The sequence below is a fragment of the Myotis brandtii genome, unplaced genomic scaffold, assembly GCF_000412655.1.
Source record: "Myotis brandtii unplaced genomic scaffold, ASM41265v1 scaffold303, whole genome shotgun sequence".
Lineage (NCBI taxonomy): Eukaryota > Metazoa > Chordata > Mammalia > Chiroptera > Vespertilionidae > Myotis > Myotis brandtii.
This window is the reverse complement of record NW_005361573.1, coordinates 1,475,829-1,500,864: the sequence shown is the minus strand read 5'-3', so window position 1 is coordinate 1,500,864 and position 25,036 is coordinate 1,475,829. Positions and strand designations below refer to the sequence as shown.

Genomic DNA, 25,036 nt, shown 5'->3' with positions numbered 1-25,036 from the left:
GAACCAGGACACCAAGGGCTCTGCAGGCTTTGGGGGAGGTTTTCAGAGAGCAGGTGCCATGGAGCAGCCGCCCCTGGTCTTACAGAGAGAGGATGGAGGGGGGCACACTGGTGACACGGAAATGGACCCAGAGAGATCCCCATTGGATCCCCAACATCTAGCAGGAGGCTTGGCCCACAGTAAAAAGTACACGAAGGAAGGAACCAGGACACCAAGGGCTCTGCAGGCTTTGGGGGAGGTTTTCAGAGAGCAGGTGCCATGGAGCAGCCGCCCCTGGTCTTACAGAGAGAGGATGGAGGGGGGCACACTGGTGACATGGAAATGGACCCGGAGAGACAGCATCTTCTGAGAAGCCTGGGAAAGTTCCAGGAAGCCACGCCGATGGGAGGGGCCTCAGCCACAGGGTTCATCTTAAAATGACAGTGCTCACTGAACTCTCCAACTGAGCTCAGTTTTGTCCATCTTTTAAAAAAATATATATTGTTATTGATTTCAGAGAGGCCCTAAATCCAACTACAGTTGTCCTTATGAGAAAAAGGCAGAGGGATGCTTGAGACCTGCGCACACAGAGAAGCGTGGCCTGTGAAGACAGAGGCAGAGACTGGAGTGACGCAGTCGTAAGCTGAAGGACACATGGGACCCCCCGAATTTGGACAGGCAAGGAAGGCTTCTCCCCTAGGCCTTCAGAGGGAATACAGCCCCGCCAACACCCGGATTTCAGATTCCTGGCTTTCGGAGCTATGAGAGAATCGATCTCCACTGTTTAAAGCCACCCAGCTTTTGGGCATTTGTTAAGGCTGCCCCAGGAAACACACACACCTGCAACCACACACCCCGCCATAAGAGAGAAGTTCAGCCGGGGTGAATTTACCCAAAGCCTTGCAATTAGAAACCAGAGAAGGGTGCAGCTCTCCTTTCAGCAAAGGTGCGAGCTTTGAGTTTTAGAGTTTTGTGTTCTTTCTATTTTGATTTATAGATAGGGGCTGTGTATCTTGTTAGTATTTTGGGGCCTTGAAAGATCTTAATGTGTCTCTGGGAAAGGGGAGAGGAGGAAGAAAGTGAGCAGAGAGAGAAACAGAGGAGTAAGGGAACAGAGAGAGAGAGAGAGAGAGAGAGAGAGAGAGAGAGAGAGAGAGAGAGAGAACACGCCAAGGGGAGAGGGAAAACCCATTTTGATCTGGCCAGAACCTCTGGGTGTCCGGCCAGTTAAAGAAGACTTCAGAGGAGAAAAGACCAGGGATGCTCTCTCGCTCCAGCCAGAGCTGGCAGGAGGGAGCCGGGCTGCCCGAGAAGCAGGCTGGTTAATGAGGAAGTTATCCTGTCAAATGGAGGAAGGGCCTCTCTCCCCCAGAGCCGTGGTGGGTGGAGGAGATGCCAGTCATGGGGCTCAGGCTTTGTCTGGGGACTTCCTCTCTGTGCGGAGCCTCACCACCTCCCACACAACAGCCAGCCTGCTGGCTTATCAAGGGCAAAGCTGATGGGAATGACATTGACCATGGGGGGCAGTGGCCAGGGAAATATACCTGCTGCAGGGCAATTTGATGAGAGTTGTCACAAAGCCAGAGTGGACAGGGCAGAAAGGAGCTAATGACGGGGACTGAGAGGCCTCTGGGCCTTGGCATGGTGTGGGTCTCAGTGGAGGCAATGTGGTGGGGGGCAATGGAGGTGCCAGATGCCTCCTGGGCCACAGAAATGAAAACCTGGCGTCCTAGGGTTCTTCAGCCTCGTGGGGAAAAGGAGGAGCAGGCTCGCTCAGACCTGTGATCTCTGCAGGAAACTGTTCTCAGAAAAATACACTGAATGACGAATAAAACCTTCCCATGGGCAGGAAACAAATTTCGAAATGTCCCTTGCCCCACACCAGGGGGCAAGCATGGCTAGCGAATGAAGGCAGAGACTGCAGAGCTGGACAGACCTAGATTCAAATTCTTCCTCGCAGGTAGCGCCATTCTGAGACTCTCTTTGGCATGTTGATGCCCCCGTGCCTCAGTTTCCCTGTCTGCAAAATGGAGATAAGCATAGTGCCTACCGCACAATACTGATCAGAGGATTTTAAATGACAAATGTTTAACCTAGAACCTGGCATGTAGCAAGTGCTTACAAAATGGTGGTTTTAACATTATCCTCTTTGTCTTTTATATTTGTTGTTGTTATTAACAGTCCGGAATTAGCACTGACATTGGCTAGGTGTACTCTTACACAAGTTACCTCACCTCTGTGAAGCCTCAGTTTCCTCATCTGTAAATGGGACAATAATTCTGACTTTGCAGGGTTATGACGATTACAAGACATTATTATGGATGTGAAGACTCCATGCAAGGCAGACATTTAATAAACATTGATTCCTTGCTTTTCACAGGAGGCCACCCCGCCTTTGGGGTGGAATGTCTGAGGCTGGACCTGGAGTCTGAGACACAAAGGAGCTTGGAGACCATCCAGGAGTGAACACCATTGGTCCACTTTGGGCCCACCCCCCCAGAGTTAGCAGCCAATGGCAGCCATCGTCTCTCTGCCCATCTCCTTCTGGTTTTTCCTGGTTTCCAGCCTGGCCCACTGGCACCAGATTCTAGCCTCTCTCCAATCTCAAACCCTCCAGCACAGAACCAGCGCAGGACCACACTCACCAGCTCCATGCACCGGCGGCTGGCCTCCGCCTCCCGCTCTACCAGCTCCTGCATGTCTGCCTTCAGCTCCTCCAGGCGCCGCTGGTAATACTGGCTGCTCTCCCGCTGCTGGGCCTCGGCCGTGGCTGCCTGCGAGAGCTCCTCGCCCATCTTGATCAGACTGTCCCGAAGCCGGATCACCAGGACCTGGAGGGGGGCAGAGAGCACACGCCCACCTTGGGGTTAGAGGCCCATGGGCAGGAAACTGGGGGCTCCAGGAAGGGAAATCCTTTGCAGAGCCACTGTGTACTTTTATAATCAGGATAATTATTCTGATTCCTGATACAAAAATGAAGACTTGACTTTGAAAACCTAGGAAACCGTCCGGCCCATGTGGCTCAGGGGTGGAGCATCAATCTATGAACCAGGAGGTCAGGGTTCAATTCCCTGGTCAGGGCACATGCCCGGATTGTGGTCGACCCCCATTAGGGGGTGTGCAGGAGGCAGCCGATCAATGATTTTCTATCTCTCTCTCTCTCTGAAATAAACAAACACACACACACACACACACACACACACACGTATCCAGGACACCATAACTGCTATTCTGAGAGGCAGTGTAGTATACTGACGCGAACCCTGCCTCTCAGCATGATCTGGATTCAAATCCCAGCTCTATCCTTCCTGGCTGTGAGACCATAGGCAGGTTATTCAACCCCTCTGAGAGATGGGCATGGAACACTGTCAGGACTGCTCACATCGTCATGCAGAAGGCTGAGCTCAGTGCCTGGCACATCGGATATCTAGATATGGGCTGGTAATTTTTCCTATTTATAGCAGCCTTCATTCATCTCAAGGTGTGGGAGGTAGAGTGGTCAGTGGAGAAAACACTAAACCAGGGAACAAGCCCTTCCCCAACATGGGTTTTGGTTTCCCCAATATGCAAAACAGGGAGGTTTGAGGAGTAATCTCCCATGAGCCTCAGCACTATTATTTTATGGCATGTTCCCTTTCCTGGGGGGAGAAATCCCACAAGGTCACAATGAAACAATAGAGGGAAAAGAGCTGTGGGCATCACCAGTGCTACAGAAAACAAACCCAGGGCTGTTGTGCAGAATTCATTAGTTGGCCAACAAGCCTGGAACCAAATGATTCTGATGGGTAAATACTAAAGTGTTGACATAAAACGAAGCCCACATGAATATTTCAGGCCCTTGCTGAGGACTCAGAGCCCCTTTCCAGATCAGAGGCTGAAGATAAGCTTTATTATTCACTTCTCCTTTGTCCTGCAAATGGAGTTTAAGCAACATTTTCCAAGGGCAGTAGGCGGGTTATGAAGAAGTAGAGTTCTCAAACTGTGTCCCCGAGGTACCCCATCTCAAGGACCAAATTCAAATACACTTATTTGAATGAGATTGAATCTGCCATTTAAAGTTACTCTCCCATAGATTTCTTTTCTTCTCTGCTATCACATGACTATGCTAGAATCAAGTAAAAAGAGACACATGATCTAGCCCAACATGATGTATTTAATTATTTAAAATGTAGCAGATCAAAGTTTCGAGGTGATCTGCAAAGACGTATGCCTTAAGGAATTCCCCGAGAAGTTCTGAGAACCACTGAGGGTCAAGACAAAGAAGAATCTGTCTTTGTTCTTCATCCACAGCAGAATTCTTAGAAACCAAATGCCCAGGAGGAGATTGGGAGGGAACGTTTCCCAGTGAGGAACAGCTTCTCATGGTCCAGAGGCACTAGCATACTACTGGTCCGGTGGGGGAGCCAGCTGGCTGCAGAGAAATGGAAGCCTGGGACCAGGACGGTCAACTGTCCATCTGCTCCTGTCACTGACATGACCTGGCTGCATCATGAATAAATCACTTGACTTCTCTGGGGTCATCTTCTCATTCCATCCCACCAGCCCCATGGGGCTGCAGTGAAAGTCAAATGGAACAGCTGATGGAGAAGGATTTGGACAATGACAATATCATCTGTAAAATGTCTCGTGTCATTGCCTAGAGGGTTAAATGTGAATAAAATCATTGAACTCCAGTTCCTCCAAGCTTTTCTGTCCTTCAAGGCCCAGCATCAATGCCACCTTCTCCTGGAAGCCTCCCTGATTCCCACCCTGAAAGGACCTCTATCCTCCAAACCTCACAGCCCTCTCTCTATATACTATGGGTATTTATATACACGTCGTATCCTCACCTCCTACAAAGTTTTATGCTCTGATCAGCAGAATCTGTTTCATACATCTATGCACACACCAGGTGCAAAGCAAATTTCTACTCAAAATGAGTGTGGGGTGCATGAATGGACGAGTGAGTAGATGGAGATGGCAGAATTAGAGCAATGGATAGAGAGATGGGCAGACAGGGGGTCAAGGTCTGAAGAAAAAGACAGAGGAAGAGAAGAAAGAATGAAGAGAAGAGAAAAAGAACCCAGGGAAGGGGGATGATGGATGGACCGGTGATGGCATATGGAGTTGGCTACAGATAGATGGAGGTGGGTAGATTGGATGGATAGGTAGTTTGTGGAACAGTGTGGTTGAAGAAAGGAAGAAAGGAGGAAGGAGGGAGAGAAGGAAGTCATACGGGAGGTGGATGAGTAATATATGGCCAGATAAAGGCATAGGCATGGATAGATGGACAGAGCTTACAAAAAGGCCTTGCTTCTCTGGGCCTGAGCAATATTTACACATCAGCAAGTACCTCAAATCTCTTAATCTGCACTTTCTGGAACTCCGTCTTGTTCTCCAGGTCACAGATGACTGCCTCTTGCCTGCTGACAATGGCCCGGTCCACGGTGGACTGCTCCAGGTACTCGATGCGCAGCTGGGCCGCCTGCAGCTGGGGACAGATGCAAGAGGTCCGTTGGCCACCTGTTGGCCCTGAGCCACACGATGGAAACACACGCAGGCCTCAGCCCCAGGCCCCTTCACAGCTTCCTTCTCAGCTTAGGGGCTGTCTGGTGCGTGCACAGGAAGCACTGCCAGTTCCAATCCAAGGACCCTCAGACCCGATCCGGCCCCTGGGTCTTAGGGCCTAGGAGGTGACATTTCCTGGGCCTCTGCCTCCAAAACAGGTCTTCTGGTCAGTGCTTCTCTTTCCTCCATGCCCTGCTCTGCTAGGGGAGCAAAGCCAGGCTGTGAGCAGCAAGCTTCAGCATCAAAGGATACAACCAAAGTGGGTTTGGGAGCCAAGGCCTGTATCCGAGTTCAAAACCTGCCTCCACCCCTTCCCAGCTGGATGGGCCCAGGCACGTCAACTCCCTTCCCCAAACCTCACTGCTCTGTTTTGTGTGCGAGGACTGAGGAGGTGAGCGCCTGGTATGTCATTAGCCCCAGCAACTGGCCCCTGCTGCTGTCCTCTTGTTGTACTTGTTGTTACTCGGTGCCCATGGACACTGGCTTGACACTCAGTCCCTCTGACAGTCACTCTAAGCAGGCACGTGCGACAGTTCTGGGAGAGCTTTGAGAATTTCATGGATAAGAGCGATCCACCAACTAATGAAGGAAATCCAGGGGAGTTTGGAGGAACCATGACTCAGAGGAAGATTTCACGAAGGATGATGATCCTGCCTAGACCAGAGCATCCCATCTCCTTGGAGCCATTTCTCAGCAGGAGAAAACCCTTCACTGAAATGTTGATGCGTCTCACTGCACAGGCATCTCGGGATGCTGAACGGGCACAGGGAAGAGTGAGTGTGTGTGTGTGTGTGTGTCCGTCTAAGATGGCTCTCAATTCATTTGGCGCAAGACTGAAGCTGAATGAATGACAGTTCCCAGGGCCCAGAGTGTGAGGTCCCAGAGGGAACCCTTCTCTTCCTCCCCCACAACAGGGCGGCGCCCAGCACGTACTTGTTCCTGCAGCTTGTGCTTCTCCTTCTTGGCTTCCTCCAGCTGCAGCTGTAGTTCCTGGATCTGCCCAATGTCAGCAGCAGACTGGGGAGACAAAGAAATGCCACTTGAGAGCACAGGCTTTGCGGGGACACTGCCCCTGGCAATCCCTTCTTCCCCCGGGTGGGGGACACTGAGACCCACAGATGTCTAAATTTCTCAGAGTCTCTATGACAGTAGCCAGTTCCAAAGGGGTGCCTCTCACATCCTCCCCAGCATCCTTCATCTCAGCGTTCACCAAGTCACTCCCATTAGATAAGCCGAGAGCCTTGGTCAACTGTCTACAACCTTATTATGCATCCTTGGGAGCCAAGGCAGAAATGGGCTGGTCACATTACTAGGACCAGATTCTGAGGGGAGAGAACTATTCTGAATGTCAGGTAACTAGGATTCCAGACCCGGATACTGGCCTTGGCAAGACCCAGAACCTCTCTGCACCTCAGTATCCCCATCTGTAAAATGGGCTGATCGTCTCTGCTTAGCCCTTCTACAATGCAATGCATTTGTTCAGAGATTAAATGAGGCAATGAAGAATAAAGTTTCTTAAAAAAAAAAAAGTAGAACCAAACTGTGAAGTGTGATTATCTCCATTTAGAAGGATTCCAGAGAGCAGAAGGACCCCTCAATTTCTATTTTCCACATGTGTTTATCATTGCAGTAATTTACAATGGGCATATGAATATGCTGCTTTTGTAATTGAACGAATAAAGAAACTTCATTTTGAACAAAAGTGTAATTAACAATGCAGAAGATGGCCTAGGCTATTTTTGTGGCAGTTGTTATCATGTTGATGATATAATTGATTTTTTTTGTTGTTATAATTATTCCTTGTTTAGCAGAAATTCCTTCAGATCCAATCTCTGTAGGGTGCATTTGAAGCCTGGCAGGCATTCTACCCTGGATCTCCTCTGGGGGTGCCACGTGGGGGAGATGCTCACTGCTCTTGGAGGGAGCTGTTGTGAAGTTATGCAAATCAGATCAGCTATGCAGATCAGAAATCTGCCAGGGGTCCTCATCACATCCCTCCACTCCACCTGAAGCTTCTGGCCTGGCCCGTGTGGCTCAGTGATTGAGCATTGACCCATGAACCAGGAAGTCACTGGTTCGAATCCCAGTCAGGGCACATGCCCAGGTTGCGGGCTTGATCCCCAGTAGGGGGCATGCAGGAGGCAGCTGATCAATGATTCTCTCTCATCACTGATGTTTCTATCTCTTTCTCCCTCTCCCTACCTCTCTGGAATCAATAAAAATATATTTTAAAAAAATAATGTAATGCACACTGAAGGCAAATTCTCCCACTTAAGGCTGTTACCTGAGCAATGAGGTCCTTGTGCTTCTGCATGAGGTCATTCAGGTCATCCTGGTCCTCGTCAATGCGCTTCAGGAGGTTGGCTCTCTCAAACTGCAGCCGGTACAGCTGCTCATCCACCTGGCAGGAGGTGGGACAGCGGTCAGGATGAGGCAGAATGGCAGGTGGGAGGGGACTGATGCACAGTAAAGAGGGGATTGCCTATGGGTATGTCAGGTGAGTGGCCATGGGTGTGTTAATGCATACTGTGGGCATGACAGCTCCGTGTGTGTGTGTGTGTGTGTGTGTGTGTGTGTGTGTGTGTGTGTGTAAGGGGGGAGGGGAGGGGGACAGGTTCCTCTTAATCTAGTGCAAATAAAATCTGGGACCAAGAGACCAGTAGGGATCTTGAGACAAGCTTTTGTTTATAAATCTCTAGTTACACCTAAACTTTAGGATTTTACACAGAAAGTATAAATTTAAACCAACCCTGTACACCCAGAGAGGCGACTTAGAAAACCATGCCAAATTTTCACCAACATTAATAGATCCATAACATATGTTCATTTGTCCCCATTCAGAGGGTCCATAGTAGGTGGCAGGGTCCCTTATAGTGGTGAGCTAAATGGGCCCATGAGGACTGCCTTTGTCTCCACTTATAAGAATGGGCATGCAATAGCCCAATGATAATGACCAAGGCCCCTCCTATGTTGGTGAGTGTACAGTAGGACTACAACAGTAGCCAGGGCACTGCCTACAGTGGTGAGCATGCTCTGGGTGCACAACAGAAAGCTGTGTTCCCACTTAGGGTACTGCACAAACAATAGGCTCATATCAGATGCATCCCTACAGTACTGAGCACACATCAGGTCTACAATTTGCCTGCCTTTGCAGAGTGAACACACAGTAGACCCTCATATATACCCTTGTGCCTTTATAATGCTCAGCTCCTAGTCAGATGCCTGCACTTTCAGAGTGTTAAACATCCAGTAGGTCTACAATGGATGTCTATAGGTGGTACCCAGTAAGCCCACAATAAGTGCCCTTTCCTTCTTATAGTGCTGAGCACACAGTAGGTCCAAGCTAGCTCAGAGGCCTATGCTAGTCCGGGTCCCCAGAGCTTCAGAAAGGAGCAGGTACCAGGCTCTTGCTCCGGGTCATGTTCTCCAGCTCGCTGTGCATGCTCTCCAGGTCCGCAGTCAGCGCCTTCTGGGTCTTCAGGGCATCCTCACACTTGGCCTCACTCTGCTCCAGCTGGACCAGGCAGGAGGGCGAGAAGAAAAGAGAAGAGACCTTATGACACTGCCCTTTGACTAGCCTTCCCCTCCAGCCCAGCCCAGCCCCTCTCAGGCAGCAGAACCATTTACAAGCCACCTTCGTGTCTTCACAACTGTTCATCAACCTAAGACTGGTGAAGCACCTGTGTTTGCATTTGAGGCAGCCCAGTTCTGAGCCCACTCAAAACTAAATAGGCACTGCCCCAGGAAATACGGCCAGGCCACCCCAGCTTCAGTGCCAGGAGCTAGTCAATTCCCTTCAACAAATATTTGTTGACACCGCTGGAGTGCCAGACACAGAGCATATAGGAAACTGTCACCTGATCCTGTGTCCTCCTGGGAAACAGGCAGGAACAGGTAATGAATACAGTTAAAAGGATGAGGGCATGGGATGCTTGGGAATATGGGATGGAGGTCAGGGAAGGCTTCCTGGAGGAGGTGCTTGTAGACAGTTCTCAACCACAGCTGAGAACCCCCTTTCAAATGGTATGCAAACTATTCCGCAGGTGAGCATTTTCCTGGGCCCATGACTTTCACTAGATTCTCAAAGGTTAAGGGCCACCTACTTAGTTTCTCTTTTTCTTACCCCCTTTTCATCCTTCCACCCACCTGCACACAGTAGGCCTGCTACCCTAGCAAAGTGGGGCCATCAGGAAGGTACCATTGCCCACGTGGCTCTAGACGACAGACAGTCCCCACTGGAAAAAGCCATGTCTGTGTACAAACCCTAAGTCTACTCTGCAATGGGCAGTTTCCCCTTGATTTCTGAACCCTAAAATCTCTGAGCAGAAAACGCCCTTAGAAATCACCTAAGGAAAGCACTTAGGGCTCAGAAAGGGGCAGTGCCTTGCCCGAAGTCACAAAGCTGCAAGGAGCGAAGACAACACTTGCACTGTCCAGACCAGTGCACTTTCTCAACTGCCAGCACATTGTCCCTGGGAACAGTTAATGACGTCAACATTGGTGCTCAGGGACAGAATTTTTTTAAAAAGCTAGAGTCCTGAACTGATGTGTGTACAAGCTCTGAGCCCTGAGCCCAATGAGTGAGGGGGCCCCACTGATCTATAAAACGAAAACAATGGTGTCAGGGAGAGGTCACCCCAGAAAAATTGGTCAAGATGGGGGGCTCTATGGGTACAGCCACCTGGGACCATCTCAAGCTCCTTCCAAACTGGGCAGAGAATGTCTTCCTCGGAATGTCCAGGACCTCAGCTGGCCCAATTGTTAGAATAATAATAATGACAACAGAATGTTGGGGGAAGGGAGGCGGCCATTAGTTTTATTATTAACAATAAGCACCCTGTTAAAGGTTCTCCTTGCGTGAACTGATGTGTGTACAAGCTCTGAGCCCTGAGCCCAATGAGTGAGGGGGCCCCACTGATCTATAAAACGAAAACAATGGTGTCAGGGAGAGGTCACCCCAGAAAAATTGGTCAAGATGGGGGGCTCTATGGGTACAGCCACCTGGGACCATCTCAAGCTCCTTCCAAACTGGGCAGAGAATGTCTTCCTCAGAATGTCCAGGACCTCAGCTGGCCCAGATGTTAGAATAATAATAATGACAACAGAATGTTGGAGGAAGAAAGGCAGCCATTCATTTGATTATCAACTATCAAGCATCCTGTTAAAGGTTCTCCTTGCATTTTCTCTTTTAATCCCTATCTTGGATCTGTGAGATTAGTATATACAGCTAATATTCCCATTAAAAATTTCATTGAATTTATTGGGGTGACAGGTGAGGAAACGGAGACCGGAGCCCACTCCCACAGCATCCTCATACTGGCACCTCTAGTTCCAGCCCCATCCTGCCGCCAGCCACCATAATCCACCAAACCCGTTTTCAAGACCTAGAGAACAGTGTGTTCCTGCGGTTGGGCTCGGAGCAGAGCCTGTCGGAGGAGGACTTGGTGGTCCATTTCCTTTAGTGATTAGGAGGGACTGAGACACACTGAGAAAAATGATGTGGAGCAAGGGGAGGTAATTGGCATTGTTAGAGCGTAATTGACAGAGGACATGAAAAGGCAGGCACAGTCTTATCTTCCCGCAGGCAGTCTCCAGGAAGGCAGGGAGCCGGATGAAGGGCTCCCCCTCCACTCTGCAGGCAGGCAGGGCTACACCAGCCCTTGATTCATGCACAAGTGAGAGGCCTCACTAAGGAGAGGCATTGCAGCTGAGACCTAAAAGATGCAAAGGAGATAGGCAGCCATGAGCAGACTTAGAGGTAAAAGAGCCCTGGGTGGAGGCAATAGCAAGTGCAAAGGCCCCGAGGCAGGAGCAGGAATAAACTTGTTGCTGAGGCAGAAAAAGAGAGCCCGTGTGGCTGGACAGCTGGACAGAGAGGGGCAGGAGGAGATGATGCTGTGAGCCAGGATGCACAGGTCGGTGTATTTTCAGTCTGCAGGGAAACCACTGGCGGTTTCTAAGGAAGAGAGTGGCATGGCCTCCCTCTGGCTGCTGCGGGGAGGATGAGCTTTGGTGGACAAGCCTGGAAATCGGGTGGCCGGTGAGGACACTGCTGTGGTCCTCCCGGTAGGAGTGGTGCAGGTGCCCCGATCAGAGCGGAAGTGGAGAAGAAATGGGAGGATTTCACTGTGGAGGAGCGTGAAGAACAAAAGGTCTGGGCAGGCAGCAGCAGACGGGCCATCCGGGGAGATGATGTCAGAGAACTAACAGTGGAAGACAGAGGCATCACGCAGGGCCCCGCTGCCGGGCCAAGTTGCTCGGCCCAGCGCCAGGAGGCGAGTGAGGACCATTGTAAGAAACTCAGTGGGGCTGAGCCGAACAGGATGACGGCTGTTCCCATCTGCTCATTCCTCCTCTGGCTGAGGGTTTCATCAGCGCGGCGCCATTGGTCCTCAGAGCCACCGGAGAAAGATGGCTCTATTTTTAACCCCACTTTATAGATGGTGGATGTGTATGATCCAGGAATGCTCCTTCCTCTCCCCGTCTCCCTGGAGCAAGCAGGGAGAGGGAAAAATTATCCGCAGGCAGAGATGAACGGAGCGAGCACACAGTCAGTGGAGGTGGCTGTTGGCGGATTTTTAGCTCCTCCTGGGTTAGGATGGGATTATGTTGGCCAGGATGGTTTTGGCATCGATGGCCACACCTGCTACTGTTGCTTGGGGACCATTTGCTGTGCACTGCGCTTCATAACAGCCCCTCAACACCTCTAGGAGGAAGGGGCCACCATGAGGACCAGTCGATCTAGGAGGAAACAGGCTCACAGCGGGGAAGTGACTTGCCCACAGTCACACAGCTGGTCGGGAGATAAGCTTGGTTGGTCCAACTCCAGAGCCCAACCTCTTCACTGCGGGGCCCCACCACCCTTCTCTGCTAAGTCCCACCATGCAGGTCGGATGGATTACAATACAGAACTCAATCGCAGAGCGAACTCTCCGTGGCTCCGTGTGATCGCGGAAGCCACCAGGATAGTCGTGCCGGAATCAGGCGGAGGCGTGTACAGTGAGACGTGGAGAAATCAGAGAGAACTGAAAGAACTCGGAGTTTGGATCAATGTGGGAGCCTCAAGGAAACACACATTGTCACAGAGATGAACAAGTTCAAACCAAAGGGAAGAGGAAGGACCAGCACTCGTGGCCACCTGCCACGTGCCAGATTCTACCATGTGTGGCTCAGGCACTGGAGCCAGACTGGCCTCTCCCAGTCATCATTTAACCCTGGCCGTGCCTCAGTTTCCCCATCTGTAAAATGGGGAGGGTGGATCATAGGCTCTCTGCAGGATAAGTGAGTAAATACAAGGATGTGCTTAGCATAGTGCCTGGCACTGAGAAAACAGGGAAAAAGCATCGGTGGTGGTTGCTATTATTCATCCCTTTCACTCTCTTAACAGCCTGAACAGTGGGATGTTTAACACCGTTTTGGAGGTGAGGAGCCTGGAGGAGAAGCCAAGCTGTTGGGGAATCGAGGGAGGGGCACCCCCGAGGCACACAAGTTAAGTAGGCCCAGACTGTCACCGGTTCTGCATGGGCACGACCAGAAACTGCCCAGCCCCAGGCCTCCACCGGGCGGGCTCCAGGCCGCTGACCACCAGTCATCTTAATGCCGAGCTTTAAAAATGTTCAATTTATTACACTTTAGGGAGCGGGAAGAAATACAGGGTCGTCTGGGGCTGATTTTCCGTTATGGATGACCTGGCGTAAGAATAACTCACTGCACATTATGTCCATATTGAGGCTGTCTGATGGACGTTTTTATGAAGTCGGGTGGCGAGTTATGTGGGGCTGACATCACAGGCGGCGGCGGTGTGAGCCTGCCTACCACCGCCCGGAAAGCCCTCCCCGGGAGGAGGTCCGGGTGCATCAGAGGGCAAAGGGCAAGAGGACAGCTGGCTCACAGGCGGCTCCTCGGGAAGGGAGACTGGGTCCATCCTTGGCCCTGGCAGCCAGGGTAGTCATGGGCATCCCAGGTGGCAGCTGCCACCACCAACGCATTCCCAGGGGCTCATCGATGCTGAGTCTGTGAAGTCGATTCGGCTACTTGGTCTCTGAGCTCTGGTTTTCCCCACTCACAACGTGGGGGAAAGAACAGCTCCCCCTCATTGAACAGGAAGCTGAGGGCAGTTGTGTTCGCTGTGCACACGCCTAGGGCGCACCTAGGGAACGCCACGCACGCAGGTCCCTCTGGGCCAGGCCCCGCTCTGAACACTTTTCATGCAACAACTCACTTCACCGCCAAACAACATGCTGAGGTGGGGTCAGAACCATCCCTGCGGGGACAGCTGAGGAAACTGAGGGACAGAGAGGTCAAGTGTGGTCTTGTGGTCACACAAGAACGAAGCGGCAGAGCTGGCACATGAACCCAGGCGGTCCGGCCACCACGCTCCCCTCTGAGCATTACCTGTATGCCCACCATATGTGCTCTGCAGGGGAAGCCGGGGACGTGACCACACGGCGGCTACTCCCCCTTGTTTTGATAGCAGCAGCATCTTCCCTGCAAGAAGTGGGTCTGTTGGGGCTGACCCTCTCTTCTCAAGCCCCAAGGAGATGCATCTGACTCAGCCTCGGCCAATCAGAGTGCCACCTCCCGTTGGCCACGCTGGCTGGTTGCGGGATAGCAGTATGGCTGGGACTGTGGGAACAAGGCCAGCCCTTTCTGATGCAGCAAGTCAGCTGAGAATCTGGGGCCCCCTTCCCACCATGAAGGAAGAGACTGCCTAAGAATACCAGGCGACATCAAGATTGCTGAGGCAGGAGACAAGTTGTTGATGACATGATTGGAACACCTAGATCAAGCCAAGCCTGAAGGCTGTATTGGCCTCAGAACTTTTCAAATATTTTGGCCACTAACTTCCCTTTTTCTGCTTGAGCTGGGCTGCTGTCACCTGGAACCCAGATATAGGATGACTGAGCAAGTCAGAGGAGACATACATACACGGTGACAGCCACACAGTAAACACTCAAACCCGCTGGCGATAGCGTTTGTTGATGCTGTTCTGCTAAAAGTTGGATCCAAGTAGCTCTACCCAAAACCCCATGAGAGAATAACACTCATTTATTGTTTACCTGTTCTGTGTGTAGATTCCTGCCCCCCGCCCCCGTCCCCCGTGGGGGGTACCTATCCTTCCTTGCCAATTGTTGAATGGGGAGAAGTGGAGGGAACCAGATTTCTTCAGCACTGACTGCATCAGGCGCTGTGTGGGCCACTTGATGTTCATTATCACTATCGCCCACAACCGCCCTGCAAGGGAGTCATCATGTTACAAAGGAGGAAACTGCAGCCAGAGCAGGGGAAGTGACTTGCTCAAGGTCAGATCCAAGTCGATGAGACTCCAAATCATTTCTGGGCCACCACGCAGCCCCCTCTGCACACAAGTCTTCCTCTATTGCCGAGTTCATCTCGGGCTCGCTCTCCCCAACACCCACGACCTTCCATTCAGTGGGAGGGCAATTGAGATTCCTATCACATATACATCAACTGCACGCCGATGAATAGCACCGCTTCCCTATGTGAGGCCATCTGCCGGCTCTAACTACCTGGGTCCAATGTTTGCTCTGAACTTATTAAGCTAGAAATGAGTCGGCTAGACATATGGAAGGAGGTGGGAAGAGCAGAAGTTTGATATTTCAGCAGAGTGGTTAGAACCGGGATTTCTGGGTCTGGTTGAACAACTCGGGGGATTTAAAACGACTGCAGTGCAAATGCCACAGGGAGGTGTTCTAAGAAACGGTGTCTGGCGGGCTCATCTCAACATACTCCAGGCCTTGACTTCCCATCAGGGCGCGGGTAAGAATTAACCTTCAGCAGCAAGGCTTTCCCCAAAAGGCCCTGCCAGCATCTCAGACTAAAGACAGCCCCGAAAGCCAACACATTTATTCAATGCAAACATATTACAAATGTCAGGCCGGGGCCACCAAGGGTCTGTCTGGCTCAGAGGTTGGATGACAGTGGCTCCAAAGGGAAATTTCCTAAGACCATATGGCAGTTTCTCTGTGTGTCCTTGGTCTCCAGCTCTTTGGGCACATGCTGGACGTTCCGTAATTTTCCATACATCGCGCTAGAGAGACAGCGCTTACTGATGCATCAAAATGCTTTCTGAGTATTTACTGTTTCTACCTTCTTCAGCGTAATCATAACCCTCATCAGTAGTGGAATAATCACTAACTACTCTATTAATGCTTACCACGTATACATTAATTTGCAGCATGCAACGACTGTGAAATACATATTTTCATCCCTATTTTATAGACGAGGAAACTAAAGACCAGAGAGGTTAGTTAACGTGTCATGGTCACACAGCTGACAAATGGTGAGTGGGGCCAGGACCTGAACTGATATCCCTCTTAAATCCACGGCTGTCTCTTAGAGGCCAGGACGTACAGAGGGCGCTGATTCAGCTCAGAGGCGGCATGAGCAGATGCTCAGGAGGCAGCTATTAGATGGGCATCTGGCCCACCGCCCTCGCCCTGACCCTCCCGGGCACCCTTGAGGTCAGGGGCCTGCTTATCTTCCCGGTTACTGAGGGCTACAGACACTGGCTCTGGGATGACCGGCCCATCCCTGTTTGCCTGGGACGTTTCTGGTCATAAAACTGAAACTCCTGTGTCCTGGAACACCCTCAGACCCGCCCGCACAAATCCAAAAGGCTCTGAAGTGAAAAAGGTGGGGGCTCGAGCTCCAGTTCACCCAAATAGGGGGCACAGTCTCCAACACAGCCGGCCTGAGCTCTCCACATGCGGCCGCGTCATAAAATACAAAGACAGACTCAGGTTCTAGAAACTGCCTCCCCAGGTCAGATCCTGAAAGGGAGGAAAATGCTACAGAGAGCATGGATGGGGCAGTGGGCAGAATCTGAAGAGTCAGGAGTTAACATCAGGAGTCGGCAAACTTTCTGTTCCAGGGCCAGATAGTAAAACTTTGAGGCTTTGCAGACCAAGAGGTAGAAGTAAAAAATATATGTAGGCACTTTTACAACTACTTCAAATGTGGCCATTTAAAAAATGTGAAATGCAGCCCTGGCCGGGTAGCTCAGTGGGTCAGAGCGTCGTCCCACAATGCCACGGTTGTGGGTTCAATCCCTGGTTGGGCACATACGAGAATCAACCAATGAATGAATAAATATGTGGAACCACAAATCAATGTTTCTCTCTCTCTCTCATCAATAAAAAAATAAATAAATAAACACGTGAAACACATTCTTAGTTCACACGCAGTAATAAAAAAATAAACAAAAAAAGCATCAACAAAGAACAGACAGGGAGCTGGATTTGGCCTGTGGGGCGACACAGTTAGAAGACCCTTGGTTTAGAAATCGGTATTTTATCTATTTTACCAATGTTAAATTCCTGATTTTGATTAAAATAAAGGGGCACTGTGTCTGTAACTTGTTTGCAAATAATTCAGAAAATGTACTTCAGAGAGAGGATACCGCAAAGGAGACAAATGCTAAAAACTGATGCATCTAGGTAAAGGATACATAAGAATCCTTTGACTATTGCAACTTCGTATCAGTTTGCAATTCAAAATAAATTATTTTTTAAAAATCCCAGTGCCCCCCATATTCTGTGACTTGGGGTGCGTTTCCCAAACGCTGAGCTTCCTCCTGCATAAAATGGGCCCAATCCCCGCTGCTTCCTACGGGGAGTCACAGCCCATCTTATTGGACCCGACTCATCCATCCATTGAGCACTTGCTGAATGCACACACACTCCTGCACGCAGGCCCCAAATGGACAGGCCCCTACGCATGGCATCCACTGCCTTCCAGTGGGTTTGGGGGGATAAAATGAGGCCATGACATCCAAGAGCTCGCCTGTGCTGGCTGCCTGCCGCCAGGATCATTGTTGTTAGGACGTCAGCATGACCCAGGCAAATGGCTGCACTGTGCGGGGGGCCGGGCTCTCCGCAGCTCGACAGTCACAGGGCCTACGGGGCCTATGATGAGACCAGCCGTTTCCTCCTCCATGCACCACAGCACTGGGAGTGTCAATATTTGTGGGGTGAGCAGCCCACGATAATCGTGTTTTAACCAATTACAATTTGGTCTTTATCTCCTCTGACAGGAGGTTATGTTAATATTGAATCAATTCACTCCACCTAATCTTTAAAAAAAAAAAAAAGGCTCGTCAAATAAAACACCGACTACCTGTCCCGCGGTCCCGTCTGGGAGGAGGGCTCTGCAGGCGCTCGCTCACACCGAGGCCACCATCAGGGCCGTCTCTGCAGAGCTCAGTCATTACTTCCAATGTCCCACGGAAGCAGGGGTGACGCCTGCTGACAGATGTCTCCATTAAAGGCACTAGGATGAGTCAGGGTTACCAGTCTTCCGTGCATGGATTGGGGGAGGGCCCTCAGACTGGTGCCTGAGCACCCCTGGGAGCTCACCAGCTGACTGGGCCCACCTGCTGGAACACTGGAGCTGAGCCAGAACCCCCTCTGGAAGGGCCTGTGGGACCCCGTGGGGCTTCCGGAGGGACCATGAGAGCCCAGAGGCAGCGGTGGGCCCACAGGCAGTGCATTGGTGGTTCTGGGTGCTGGTGATTCTGTCTCGGCTACTGAAGTCCGACTCTACTCTTTCCAGGCCCTGCCGTGAAGGCTTTGGAAGGTAAAGGAGGGAAACAGACAAGTCAAGGGGGTCATTTTGATAGAATGGTATGTACTATCCTGGGGGTAAACCCAGGAGGTCACGCAGCCTCTGGGGGTCAGAGGTGGCCCCCAGGGACGATGCCCAGACCCAAGTTCAGAGGCTAAAGGTCCATGAGGCGAAGAGGTTTCAGAGGGAAGAAGCAAGAGCCCAGGCGAGGGCAGAGCTTGGGCAAAGGTGGGGAGGTGGGAACAGGTGTGGGGGGACCCCCAAGCTGTTCCCGACGCTGGTCAGGGGTCCCGGGAGGGTAGGCACTAGCTATACATCCTTAAAGGCCTGTATCCGCAGGGCTATGTTCTGGGGCCACTGGTGGATCTTCAGCACAAAGAGTCAAGACTGTATTTACACTTTAAAATTCTGTCTCTAAAGACCAGGTGTCGGAAAGATGGTGCGGACAGGACCTGAGCCCAGCAGAGTCTGAGAGACACAGGTGGTGCGTGATAAGCGGGGAGGAGGAGGAATGGACTCAAGAGCTATTTGGGGGTACAGTGACTCAGACTTGGCGACAGCTTTGTTCTCAGCAGGAAGGGGTGAACACAGCCCCCGGCCTGAATTAATTAAACAATGAGAGAGTTCAGTGCAAACTCTTCTCTATTTCGTGAAAATCAAATAACACATTTCCCTTGGGGAGGAGACAAAGGTCAAAGGCAGGAATCGATTTTTTTTTTAAAGCAACCACTGCCCTGGAGCAGACAGCATCCTCCGCGTTCCCTGCGCAGCCAGGTGCCGCATCTGCTCCTCGCAGATGCTATTTATGCACAGCGATTATCTCAATTACATGTCTTGGTTGTTGGAACTGCTCCTGTCTCCAGATTAGTTTGTTTCCAGTGGAAACATGTCATGGGAATTAATTAGTAATTGGCTCCTGAAGAACAGGTGTCATTAGATAACCCGACACATGGCCCCGTCTACCTGTTCCACGAGGTCTTGTAAAAGCGTGTGCCCAGACACCAGTGTGGGACTGGGAGCCAGTGGGGAGCTGTGTGCATTAAGCTAGTTTTCAGTTGAGAGAACTGTTTCAAATCTGTGGTCTGGGGTCCTTTCTACCAGTCTAAGAAGTTAGAAACATCACCCCCTTTAAAAAAATATGTTTTTATTGACTTCAGAGAGGAAGGGAGATGGAGAGAGAGACAGAAACATCAATGATGAGAAAGAATAATTGATTGGCTGCCTCCCGCACGCCCTCTACTGGGGATCGAGCCTGCAACCTGGGCCTGTGCCCTTGACCAGAATCGAATCCACGATCCTTCAGTCCCCAGCTCAATGCTCTATCCACTAAGTCAAACTGACTAGGGTACCCCCTTTTTAGGTGGCAAAAAGGAGGCTCTGAAAGGCAGTGACTTGCCCCAAATAATACAGCTAGTTAGGTAGCAGTGGCAGGATTCAAACCCAAAGAGGCGTATTTTTCTGCCTCCCTCCAGGAAGCCTCCGTGTTCAATCACCAGAGTCTTAAACCTCAGTTATTAACTGAGACAGAGCCAGGCTCCCAGGGGAGGGAAACTGGGCAGAAAGAGCCACATAATTTCCTTAGGACTGCAGATGGGGCCTGGGTACCCTGGCCCTATGGGCGGAATGAAGATGCTGTCTCCAGGGCCTTCCGTGCTTCTAGCTGAGCCGGGCTTGCCACTGGTGCTGCAGCTAGACCAGGAACCCTGCCATTTTCCAAGCACTCTGACCATGCCCTTCTCTGCTCAGCAGCTCTCTATGGCTCCCTGTCACCCTTGGGATCGAGCCCAAACTCCTTAGCCAGGCTCTAACCCACTCGTGAGCGGGCTCCAGCCTCAGTTACCCACAGTGCCCTCTCTGCCCTCACCCCTGGGAACCTCGTGCACAATACTTCCTGTGTCTACATGCCCCACCCCTTCATGCTCTGTTGCTTCCTAGCACGGCCGTGGGCATCTTACTAACCAGCAATTCATTTCCCTTTTTAAAGAGACAGCTGAAGCCACCAGCTCCTCTCCCACGGCAACTGCTCCTGTCTCCAGATTAGTTTGTTTCCAGTGGAAACATGTCATGGGAATTAATTAGTAATTGGCTCCTGAAGAACAGGTGTCATTAGATAACCCGACACATGGCCCCGTCTACCTGTTCCACGAGGTCTTGTAAAAGCGTGTGCCCAGACACCAGTGTGGGACTGGGAGCCAGTGGGGAGCTGTGTGCATTAAGCTAGTTTTCAGTTGAGAGAACTGTTTCAAATCTGTGGTCTGGGGTCCTTTCTACCAGTCTAAGAAGTTAGAAACATCACCCCCTTTAAAAAAATATGTTTTTATTGACTTCAGAGAGGAAGGGAGAAGGAGAGAGAGACAGAAACATCAATGATGAGAAAGAATAATTGATTGGCTGCCTCCCGCACGCCCTCTACTGGGGATCGAGCCTGCAACCTGGGCATGTGCCCTTGACCAGAATCGAATCCACGATCCTTCAGTCCCCAGCTCAATGCTCTATCCACTAAGTCAAACTGACTAGGGTACCCCCTTTTTAGGTGGCAAAAAGGAGGCTCTGAAAGGCAGTGACTTGCCCCAAATAATACAGCTAGTTAGGTAGCAGTGGCAGGATTCAAACCCAAAGAGGCGTATTTTTCTGCCTCCCTCCAGGAAGCCTCCGTGTTCAATCACCAGAGTCTTAAACCTCAGTTATTAACTGAGACAGAGCCAGGCTCCCAGGGGAGGGAAACTGGGCAGAAAGAGCCACATAATTTCCTTAGGACTGCAGATGGGGCCTGGGCACCCTGGCCCTATGGGCGGAATGAAGATACTCTGTCTCCGGGGCCCTCCGTGCCTCTAGCTGAGCCGGGCTCGCCACTGGTTCTGCAGCTAGACCGGGAACCCTGCCATTTTCCAAGCACTCTGACCATGCCCTTCTCTGCTCAGCAGCTCTCTATGGCTCCCTGTCACCCTTGGGATCGAGCCCAAACTCCTTAGCCAGGCTCTAACCCACTCGTGAGCGGGCTCCAGCCTCAGTTACCCACAGTGCCCTCTCTGCCCTCACCCCTGGGCTCGTGCACCACAATACTTCCTGTGTCTACATGCCCCACCCCTTCATGCTCTGTTGCTTCCTAGCACGGCCGTGGGCATCTTACTAACCAGCAATTCATTTCCCTTTTTAAAGAGACAGCTGAAGCCACCAGCTCCTCTCCCACGGCTAAAGTAAGGGCACCCTCTTTAGCTAAACCCAACATGCCACCGATATACTGCTCATCACCCCGCTCAACAACAGTCTGCTTCCTGGGTCGAGGGCAGGACCTTGTGGTCTCCTCTTCCTGCCTTCTGGCCTCGAATCTATCCCAGAGTGGAGGCCGAATCAATATTTGCTGAATGCCTGCAGTTATCTAGTAGGTGCGATCAAACACTCCCCCATCCTCGCGCTGATGGGGTAAACCGTTCTGAGGTTAACCACAGCCGCGGTTAGCGAACTGTAAAGGCTGCAACGTGCGCTCAAGTTCCCGAAGCCCTCACTGGCCTGGCCCCATTGGCCTCAGCAGGTCCCTGGGACCCAAGCAATGTCACTCCACTTTAGGAAAAGGGCTCGAGGCGGTCCCGTCACTTGTTGAAGGTCACAAAATTAACAAATGCCGGGTCCATTTCTCTGAACTCAAAATTTCATTGTACAAGCGGTTGAACGCTAGTGTAAGCTCGCTGTCCGTTTTCTCATCGGCAAAACAGATGTGCTGCTGCAGAACAGGAAGGGTTTTCTTGAGGAATAAAGAAGTCCCATGGCTTCCAAATGCTGGGCCTAAAAGCAGCATCAGAATCTCCTGATGTGATGTTTAAAAATGTAAATCCTGGGTCCCAACCCAGATTAAAATATATACATGGATGGGATCCAGAAATTTGTGATTTGTAGCTAACATGTAAGCTATCTGATGTGCAGCCAAGTCTGGGGGCCCCGAGACACCTGGAAAAGCCTGGAACACAGTAGGTGCTTCACAAACGTTATTACGCAAACCGAGTCGCACGGGTCCAAAACCGTGGGCACTCGCAGCTTTCGGACACGTACTGCTGTGTGCTCTCGGGGAAATTACTCAGCCTCTCAGAGCCTGGTTCCTTGTTAGTAAAATGGGTCCAATTAGAACTATCCACCTCCTGGGGCTACGGTGCGGATTATTTATAACCCACTGACTGCTGCGACCCAGACCATGTGCAAGTCCCTTCAACTTCAAACCAACCCAAGTCTGTCCCTCCTGGCCACCTCCATCAGCACTTAACCCAGGTGACTGTTTCCTCCGGCCTAGACGGGTGTGCGAGCCTCCTAACGGCGCTGCCTCGCCCCCTCCTCGATCCTCCCTCCACATAGGAGAGTTATCCTCTGAAACGTGTATCGGGTGGTCTGTCTCTCTCTGCTCACAATCTCCCAAAGGCTTCTCACCACCCTTGGAATAAACCCAAACCTTCAGGCCCTGCACGTTGTGGGCTGTGGCCCCTGCTGCCTTTTCCTTCTCCCCGCGTGGTTTAGCTGACCACGCAAGTTAAACTAGACCCCTTGCCATGCCCTATTCCAGACCCCCACTTCCTTCATTACCCGAATTAAGGGGTGGGTCTTTCTATTTATTTGTATCATTGCTTGCTTGTCTTCTTTCCCATCAGATCTAAGTTTTACAAGGGAGGGTTCCATACCTGCCTTATTCACCATTATGTACCTAGATCTACCACCTCGTCTGACACACAGTAGGGACTGGAGAACGGATGAATGAAACTGTTCAGCACCACACCCAGCACTTAAGATGCAGCCAGCGGCAAATGTAGCATCCTCTCCCTTCCTCCTTCTGTCTGCCCTCCCTGCCTCCGTCCCTGGAGCCTTCAGGTAAAGGACAAATACCATTCATCGGCGAGGAGACGCAGCAATGCCCAATGTCATCATGGCTTTATTTGATTAGCTCCGACTCTGGCATCCGGGACACGTGCGCCGGGAGACAAAGCAACTGTACCCTGACCTCTGGTCCACGCGATGCCATCCTTATAACTATTTCCATGACAACAGCAACAGGAAGCCAAGGCTGTGGATTCCCTTTGATAGGAGCCGGATGCAGAGACGAGGAGGAAGGACTTTCAGAAGAATGGAGCTCTTTGATTCAGCTCAAGGCGCCTTCATTAAATACCACTAGTTTGCAAAAACACACATTTTTACCCAGCAGAGGGAGATTTCTCATGAATACTAAAAAAAAAAGGGAACAAAACCACCCTTGTTCCTTTCAAGAACACTCACCTGTGGGGAGGGGAAGGCTCGCATGGTGTGGTGTAGGGAGTATCTGGAGGGAGACAGGCAGAGTACATGGCCCCGCTAAGGGGGCTGGCATGAATCCTGGTTGCCTGGCCCCTGTCTGAGAGCATGGATGTCTCTGCCCACCAAGAGGCTCAGGGTCTACCACCCACCTGGTTGGCCACCTGTCCTGGTTTGCCTGGGGCTGAGGGCTTGCCCAGGTCACGAACTAAAACCAGGAACATCTGGACAAGCCCTGGAAGAGGGTGCGCTGAAGAAGGAAACTGCTAAGAATCATAAAATCGTTGAGAGAGAAGGGCCTTTACCCTATGTCTTCCGGCTTAACAGTACTGCACATCCGGGTATTCTTTCCAAACCCCATAAACCTGGTGTGATGATGAGAAAAACATCAGACTCGCTGCTCTAGACCTCCTCTAAGGCAGCCCGGGATGGTGGGGCCTGAAGATCTGGGTTCAAATCCTGACTTTGCCACCTCATGACTATGTGACTGTGGGTGGGTCACCTCACTTGTGAAATGAGATGATGACCCCTATCTCCCTCAGCTCTCCCGAGGACTCAGTGTGACATCCTGTATAGGTGGCAGCGGCAATCAGCATCCTCTCGTGATCACTGTCTGTGGCATTCCAACAGCTATTATTTGTTATCGTTGTTGGTAGAAATAGGCTTTGCATTATTAGCGCTATTACTATTAGTTTCATACCCTGCCCCGGCAGTCAATGCGGGGATGTGCCCACGTTTACACAAACACACAGTCCCACCGATGTACAAACACAGGCCCGCACGAAGGCATGCCTGTGCCGCACTCAGGCATTCTGCCCCAGGGCCCTGATCCACCCAAGCACTCAAGATGCACCCTATTTCAGCCCCGAGGAAGGGAACGAGACTCCTCAGTCATTGACAAACCCCTCTTCCTCACGTGCCACCTCCATGGGACCCATCAGCCCTGGGAATGTCCCGGCATGTCCCCCACCTTAGGTCAGCACCGCGGCCACGCACACACCTGGAGGGAGCGCCACTCCCCCAGTGGCTGCGACACTTTCCCAGCCCAATTGTGAGGGGACCCACCTGGCTGTGCACTTTCTCCAGCTCCTCCTTGCTGACCGACGCCTTGCCGTCCTCCATGGTCCCCAGGAGGACCTGCACATCGGACAGCAGCGCATGAGTCCTCCTGAGGTCCCTCCGCAGGCGCTTCTCCACGTCAAAGTCCCGATGGCCGATCTGGAAGCCAAGGGAAGGCACTCATGAGCTGAGACGGCAAAGCGGTGGCCAGGGTCCAAGCTCTCTGGAACCAGGCTCCCTGGGTTCGAATCCTGCTCTTGCCACTCGCTACAAGACCTTGAACAAGACACTTTTCCTCTCTGAGCCTCAGTTTCCTCATCTGCAGAATGGGAATGGCATCACACACACGGGGCTGCTGCGAAAATTAAATATGTGCTTCGCCTAATGCCTGGCTCATAGTAACAGCACAGATATGAGCTATTACTACTGTTACCAACGCCTGTAAGAATCCAAAGTCATTCTGTCTCTTCTTTGGCCCCAGTCATCAACATGGTCTCTCTTCACCTTGCAAAAGAGCCCACAGGTCAGGGGAGGCCTCTGCTGGCCGAAGTCAGGACAGCAGTCACCCCAGAGGGGCAGTCACTGGAGAGGGCAGGAG

General features: G+C 51.4%; 1 protein-coding gene across 1 annotated transcript in view; it reads right to left on the bottom strand.

Annotated features, from left to right (window-relative positions):
* The window catches only part of MYO18B (myosin XVIIIB), a 171,154-nt gene that overhangs the window by 46,745 nt on the left and 99,373 nt on the right, over positions 1 to 25,036 (bottom strand). Inside the window, exons 33-38 of the mRNA XM_014542478.1 lie at positions 24,445 to 24,597; positions 8,927 to 9,040; positions 7,811 to 7,927; positions 6,460 to 6,543; positions 5,312 to 5,449; positions 2,625 to 2,810 (exon numbers count right to left, since the gene is read on the bottom strand). Coding sequence (XP_014397964.1) covers positions 2,625 to 2,810; positions 5,312 to 5,449; positions 6,460 to 6,543; positions 7,811 to 7,927; positions 8,927 to 9,040; positions 24,445 to 24,597 — 792 coding nt within the window. The remainder of the gene's footprint in view (positions 1 to 2,624; positions 2,811 to 5,311; positions 5,450 to 6,459; positions 6,544 to 7,810; positions 7,928 to 8,926; positions 9,041 to 24,444; positions 24,598 to 25,036) is intronic.